General features: G+C 40.9%; 1 protein-coding gene across 2 annotated transcripts in view; it reads right to left on the bottom strand.

The window, feature by feature from the left end:
• Positions 1 to 3,178: 3,178 nt before the first annotated feature.
• ndst3 (N-deacetylase/N-sulfotransferase (heparan glucosaminyl) 3) overlaps positions 3,179 to 7,701 on the bottom strand; it is a 46,767-nt gene continuing 42,244 nt past the window's right edge. Inside the window, exons 13-15 of one of the 2 annotated variants that reach the window (XM_020647322.3) lie at positions 6,671 to 6,773; positions 5,479 to 5,589; positions 3,179 to 4,342 (exon numbers count right to left, since the gene is read on the bottom strand). In XM_020647322.3, the coding sequence (XP_020502978.1) occupies positions 4,313 to 4,342; positions 5,479 to 5,589; positions 6,671 to 6,773 (244 nt within the window). In that variant the 3' untranslated portion in view covers positions 3,179 to 4,312. Of the gene's footprint in view, positions 4,348 to 5,478; positions 5,590 to 6,670; positions 6,774 to 7,701 lie in introns of both variants that reach the window. The other variant, XM_020647323.3, reaches the window with a different exon arrangement.

The raw sequence follows: 7,701 nt of genomic DNA, 5'->3' as shown, positions 1-7,701 counted from the left end.
AAAAAACAAGTTATAGCATTTTAAAATGGATTCTAAAATCAACAGGTAGCCAAGTGAAGGCAGGCGAGTACAGGAGTGATGTGGTCCCGTTTTACTTGTACCTGTTAGAAATCTGGCAGCAGCGTTTTGTACATGAGTTATGAGTTATGAGTTGTACTTGTCTTAGGTTCGTAATTAGAGGAAGCAGCCTTTAACCACAGAGTTTATTTGTTTGTGGAATTTGAAGGTTGAGTCACGCCAAGATTTGTTGCAGAGAGTTTTGCATAAGATGACAATGGGCCATTTTTTTTTACGGATTTAAACTGGTGGAGTTAGGGCGGGGGGGGGGGGGCAAACAGCACTACCTCAGTTTTCTGTTCATGTAGTTTAAACAAGGTTTGGTCCATTTTTTAAATGTCTTTGAAGCAGTCGAGCAGTGTTTTGTAAGTTATAAAGTTGTAGTGGTTGTGTATTGTTGTGTAGATGTTGTTCGTGTATGTACCAAAGACGTTAAGAGACTACAGATGTAAATTAGCTTAGAGCTACCTCTGGCTACAGCTACTGTCCCTGTCAATATAAACAAATAAACCCATAAATGAATAAAATAAGCTTGATAGATACACTTTACTTGACTTTGTGGTTAAAGGTAATCAATTTTTCAGTATAAATGGAAATTCATTGGCATCACAAAGGCAGCTAAAAAAGAAAAATCTAAATCTGTAGTATCTAGTGATCTTTAATGATTTAAGTTTATTTTACTTACTGAGCATTCAGTACAACGATAATCATGGTGCATTACCACCACATACAGACCATCTCTTAACTTTAAGAGTTCATTAAGCTGATTGAAGTGACACAGCAGTTTGAAATGTATTCAACAGGTTGTTGCTGTTTGCCACACACATGAATACAGTGCTGATCCCAGAATTCAAAGCATGCTCAAAGGGGATTTTTCTTGGGGTTAACTTGCATCCTTCTCAACTGTCACACCTTAATTCTTGAGAACTGTTTTCAAACAAGAACGCAGTTGTCCATATTGTCTAATAGCACCCTCCTGTGGTCATTTTCACACACTATAGATCTTTGGAAGTCATTGAGCACCGTGACCAGGATATTATGTGTAAAACATGATCAAAACAGATTTCAGTGTAATCAAATGTAAACAGTGAATTGTTATATCTTGTGTTATGTTTCCTTCTGTGTCTTCTGATTTTTATTCATTTAATATTTCTATCAAATGATTAAACTCATGAGGATTATAAAGAAGACACTTTGCATGAACATACACGATAAATAAAGACACCAGAGTTTATTGCCCTCAGTTGTCCTTTTTGAATTGTCTCTCCCAGCCAAACCTCTTACCTCTAACCAGTTTGGGATATATGATGTCACCAGAGGTGGAGCAGAACAGAAGGTCTCATTATACATGGATAATTTATTTCTGCTCATATCTGTTTCCATCCCTATAACTCTGGCAACACTTGGGAAAAGCAGTTGGGAAAGATCTGAGGAAGATGATTAAACCTGAATGAGAGTGATCTCATGCACATCAAATTGGCTGCTAGAAACCCCCTCCCCCGACCAGCTGCTTTTGAAGCTTTATAGATTTGGGATTTGTGTTTCTTTCAGACCAATTATGTCTAGATCAGCAACCCTTGAGTGATTGTTTGTCTTGAGCAAAAGCAGCCATTTTCCAAATAATAATATGAAAAGCTATAATCTTAACTGCTTTTCATAATACAGATACAGATAAGGCTTGTTAATATGTTTAACAACTAAATGCACTTACATTTCTCTCAAATGGCCCAACCACTACATATTATGTATTTTTATCTTATTAATCAAGAGTTTAATCTATGCAGTAGGCTATCAACCAAATAACATCGCACCCATGATACCATGTCCAAGAATTGGCTTTTCCCCAGATAGCAGAGCAGGTTGGTTAAAATAATGCTTTGCAGCTAACACCCACCCCCGTGGACTGTGCAGGAAAAATCGGAGCCTGATTTCAAAGAACATAACTTGAATACCTGAAATCACTCAAATTACATCTGCCTCCTTTCAAAGACGGTGCAGTGTTTAAGCTAATGTAGCTAAAGATAAACGAGTATATTTCAGATTTTATCTGTATCACCATAAAGGTTTTTTCAAGTGTTTATCATAGCTTGAAATATCAGATAACGTTTGTTTTAACATACTCATCCTGTGTGACATTCCTGCGCTGTGAACCTGTCCTGCATTCATTCCTGCCTTACTGGTATTTGTCACTATTGATTTATTATTAAGCAGTGCAGTCCTCCGTTCTGGATGCTTCTGCTTAGACCGCCAAGGCATAAATCTGATGACGTGATGTCATTGCTCATGTCGTGACCTGTTTCTCTGGTAATGTCAAAGCTCTCCATCACATTTATAGGGAAGTTACCGTCAATAGCTCGACAATCATTCTACCTGGCAGCCCTTACTGCATTTTATTCCAGCACTTCCAAACATCCTCTTACATTGCTCACAGACTACAACCCTTCCTGTTCCCCCAGGTCATCAAGTGAAGGTGTGTTAGTCATACCAAGAACTAGATCAAAGTCCGGAGAGGGGGCCTTTAGTTACTGTGCTCCTTCTCTCTGGAACAAACTGCCTGTTGAGCTGAGGTCCATCACAAACTGTCTCTACTTTTAAAGCTAAACTCAAAACCTATCTATTGTAAGGTTTGTCTTTTTTGTGTTTCATTGCTATGTGATGTCTCTGATGTGCATTGGATGTGTGCCTTAAAAAAGGTGATTTCTGTATCTTATTAATGATTGTTTAAATAACAGTTTTTTTCTTGTGTTCCTGTGTTTGAGTCATCAAAGTAAAGCACATTAATTTGCAATGCCCGTCCCCAGAATCGCTCCTGTTATTCACACAGGCTATTCACAGATGGCACGTGCTCTGTACATTTCTTCGTCACCCAGAATGGTGACATGTCCTGGTTGTTTGGCTTGAACATGTTTGTATAGGAGGTAAGCTGATGGGGACTATTGCAATACGTGACAGACATGAATTCTTCATGCGTCTCACTGTCATGTGTGACAAAAAGCCCATTGTTACAAAGACTGTGGGACTCTGCGACACTAAGCTCAGCTGAAGGTGTGTCACTGCACAACATGGGTCACATGTGTCGCTTGGCAAGGAAGAACAAAAAAAAAACAGCTCATGACGTCAGTCATCTCCATGTCTTTAATTTTGGTTTCTGTGTTTGACATTTTGGGGAGTTTTTTTGCATTCAAATTGAAGCTCAACAACGTAGGCCACTGGTTTTTACAAAGGAATAAAAAAAAAAGGAGGTTAAGACTTGAAGAATGAGATAATGATAAAACAAAGAAAAATAATTGCCTGCAGTTACAGAAGCTACTTAAAGGGTCTTGGAGTGAAGTGTCTTTTCCATTAGGCTTGTTTCGGTCCCTTTTCATCCCGCAGAGTCATGTTTCCTCGGTCCTTAGCGCTGAAATCACGAGCGCTCGTGCTCTGCTAGACCGACATGGTGTTCTTCTGCCTCGCCGCAGGAAAATAATGAGTGGGCAAATGCATCTTGCTTCACCAGTCTATACTTTCCAGTGAATGCCTCAAGTGACATCTGTAAGGGTGATAACTCTACCAGAAATTATCTTCAATTTAAAAAAAATAAAATAAAACTAAAGAAAGACAACTTATGATGGAAAGTAACAGCCTGTCACTCACCCTGAGTCTATGCACTTCTTCTCCCTATTGACTCATGACTTCCCTCTCATTGTGACAAAAAAAGAGAACAAAAAGAGGAAGTCAAAACAATTCTACACGGGGTGCATTATTCCCTTTTTGAAAATACATGGAATGGATTTTAGTGCAAAGTCATATCTCTGGAAACCACGCACAGCCGACCAGCGCTGCCCTGGCATCGTAACTCAAAGATGAAATAAAACAATAAGAAGAGAAATCACCATCAGAGTCTCTGCTGGTCTGCGGTTAAAAGCGTTCCACAGCTCAGAACAGGGTGGGAGTATTGAAGAGTTGCAAAGATGCTTCTCTTCTACCAAATTTCTCTTCATCAGGTCTCAGTTTCTGCTGAGGGTGACCCAAAACTTGCATTTCTTTAGTCCCTCAGATGGTTCATCCATGGTTCAATAGTTCAGTTTCAGCCCGTCTAAGTGTCTTTGCGCTCTCCTGACCTCTGTTTTCTCCAGCAGGGTCACAGCTCCTAAGTGAGACAAGGCTCCCTGTCCTTGCCGTCACCTCAGGGTTCACTCAAAGGCCGCAGACAGTCGCATCTGAAGGTCAGGCGCTGCTCCTGGTCTCTTCCTGGTCGTTGACCCATTGACCTTTATCCCCTGTTCATGGATGCAAAGGTTATCTAACCTTCAGAAAGAGGTAAAGAGAGGGATGGGATTTGAGAGGGAAACACGGAGAGGAGAGAGGGGTGAGAGAGGGAAGAAAGAGTCATTTAATTCCGTTCTGTTTATTTATTGATTTAAATGTCAGCCATGGAAAAAGAAAGATAACATGCTGTGATGGCTGTGAATGGGTTTGAAAAGTGAGCAGACTTGTCAAGTGGCTCCCTCTGATGCATAAATAGTGAGTAACACAAACAAATCCTCAGACAAAAGAGACAAACCGTGTTGAGCACTGAGAGAGAGGGCCCTGCAGAGATCAAGGTGAGGTGGCTGTCAGGAACAGCACTTTCACGATGAATTGAACGATGTGCTTTGAATGCTTTGAAATAATTCTGAAGTAAGACAGTTTAAGAAATATCTCACTTGTCTTTGCAACATTATTAAAATGTTGTCTCTGTTTTGAGTATTACCCCTTAATAATTTGAGCAACTGGCTCACTGGGGCCCCAAGCAGTTGCCTGCCTTACCTACTGACAAGCAGCCCCTCTGCATAATTGTGTGCACCTATCAACATAAAGCAGAGTTTTAAAGTCTGATGTCTGATGGGTTGCTTGCTTTTGTTACTAGCACGGTTGATAGAATGGTTAATTTCACAAAGATAGATGGATTAGATCTCGATCATATTCATATCTCGTCTCTATTCGGCTGTCCTATCCAATAAAAGCAAAAATGTTCCAAATTTAAAAAAAAAGGAAAATTCATTCAGAGAATTTAACAAAGAGTGCAACAGTTAGAAAAAAACTCCAGTGGTATGAAATGTAGACCTTACACAGACTCTCAGGGTCACTTCAAAAAAACTATTTTCAAAGTAATAATAGTCCGCGGGTTAACACGAGATCTAAAATGTCTTTTTGACACCCCCTGCACCTTTTTATGATGATCTTTTGAGGGTTAAATACTTTACAAATACATTTCTACACACTCTAATTGTGGCCCGACAAAAAGTCTTTCAAGACGTCCTTTAACCACTTTTCAACCTTTTCAGGAGCTTCAAGAACTTTTCTTTCACTGTCCCCCTGTTGTAAATTGGTTTATCCAATTTATCTCCCACTGTCTTAAATTGTGTGATGAGTGTCCCAGAGTTTAATGCTGCTGACCTTCTGAAGCTCCTCTCTCAGCCAGGAGGGAAGAGGCTGTCCGAGACGATGCAGCAGCTTTGACAGCTCCACGTTGTGTTCCCTGTAGTACCTGGAGAGATATGCATGAGCCTTAAGAGAGAAGAGAGGGGGGAATGAGAGGGTTAGATAAATAGTACAAGGGGAGAGCAGATATAAATCGGGAAATACGTGCAATGAAGTGAGGAAATAAAACAATTAGGGAAATAGTTCAAGTTGGTGAGTTAGATGGCAAAGACAGGAAGAGGAGACAAAGTGACGGAAAGATGGTGGCAGGAGGGATGTAAAAGTGTTGTTTAGAAGGGGTTTTAAGTGAAAAAAATAAAGGAGACAGCATGGGAGTAGGGGACAAACAAGAAATTGAGAGAGATTAATGATGTGCCACCATCATTAGATTAGTTTATTTCTCCACAATAGGACTTTAGGGCCACTAAACACAGAGCTTCAAGAACACAGCTCAGAAAGTATAGAGGTCAGAGAGAGGGAGAAAATTACATGAAGGATGCATGAGATCCATTATTTCTCTCCCTCCTGTGTGCATCCCTCATCTCTGCCTTTTTCCCCCCAGTCGCCACTCCCTGGTGTTCCCCTCCATCTCCTCCCCTCCCCCCACCTTGTCCCCTCTCCCCTCTCCTTTCTGTCCCACTGGTGGAAACTCAAATACAGTTTAATTACAGGTGACACTGCAGCGCAGCCATTAGCCATGTGTGATCACATGCGTGGAGACAAAGTGTATCCCTGTGTGTTTGTCTTCATGCGAGAGCAAACGTGTGATTCATTGTCCGCACGTCTGCTCTCTCCTCTGTGGAATCAGTGGCCGGGACAAAGATTTATGGATTGGATTTTCTCCTTCTACCTTCCTCCCTCCTTTCCTAACACCCCTCCCCCCCCCTCCCCATCTTCTCTCTTGCGGGTGTTGTGTCACTATTGAGTCCTCATAATTAGGTTGTAACTTTCTGGCAGGATCTGATTGGCTGACAGTTTCCACCCCAACTCAGAGTCCTGTGGGAAATTTTGCCACAGCAATGGAAAGCACTGTGGGCTGTCACTGTCAGTCAGACTGCTGCTTTCTCTTTATTATTTGTCTTTTTGGCCAACATGTCGTATCATTTTTATTCCAACTGGGATAAAATCTGTTTTAATTAAAATGTAGACTTTTTTTTTTTTTTTTTACCTCTGGCTCCATAGGAGGGTACTTTCTCCCTTTGCTTTTCCCCAAACACTTGGTCTTTCCTCCCTCAAGGAGCTGGCACCAAAAGCCCTTCTGAGGGTCGAACCTGGGAGAAGAGAAAAGGATGACACGTCTTTGTGAGAAATTCAAAACGAGAGGGATAGCTCAGTATAAAGCAGAGTTTTCTTCCTTGAAGGAATTAAAGTTGAAAAAGTATGGCTCACGTACACTCACTCACACTCACATAAATGTCAGTACGCATTGGGAACACTCTCTGTCTATCTCCTACTCTTTGCTATCGGTGTCTCTGCAACTGACACACTGTCTCCTCTCATCTCTCTCCGCCTCTCTCGCCCTCCCTCCGCATGCTTCTCCTCTCCGTCGAGAAGCCTTGCTCTTTCTGGCTCTCTATCTGTCTCTCCATCTCTTTCTCGGTTATTTATACCGATGCTCAGTGCAGACACGCAATACTGAGGGAATAAGTTCCTCTGATCTTTCGGCCTGTTATACACTTGTTTTTGTTTTATAGTAACTGAGGGACTCCTGTTTTACTGCAATTGTGACAATGCATCTGAAAAATATTATAAAATATACAGTATAGCACATCTTCCTCGTTTCAAGTCTCAATCCATCCATCATAAATTATTTAAAAAAAGGACCTATGATGCAATCAAGACTACCTTCAGACACACAAACGAAAAGCCGACGATTATCTGACTGCTGCGGTTTCCAGGTAGATGAGCAGATTGAAAATATTGTTCACAAAACAATGAACAATGTTTCTTAAGGCTGTATGGGTTGTGCGTGGGGTGTTCTCCTCTCTCCCTTATTGATGCTGTGTTTTTTTAATGAGGCTCTTGTGCATAAGGGTGATGTGCATACTGTACATGTTGTTTGTGGTTTTCATTGGTGTGTGCTTCTCTGTTAACGTGTTTTGTTTGACAAGTTTCTCCAATGGGAGTTTGAATGTAATTTATCGAATGGTATCATACTGTGTAGTTACTTATCACATTTTATCGTATCATATTACACAC

The sequence above is a fragment of the Labrus bergylta genome, chromosome 1 (assembly GCF_963930695.1).
Source record: "Labrus bergylta chromosome 1, fLabBer1.1, whole genome shotgun sequence".
NCBI lineage: Eukaryota > Metazoa > Chordata > Actinopteri > Labriformes > Labridae > Labrus > Labrus bergylta.
The sequence above is the reverse complement of the archived record's forward strand: the minus strand, read 5'-3'. Positions and strand labels throughout refer to the sequence as shown.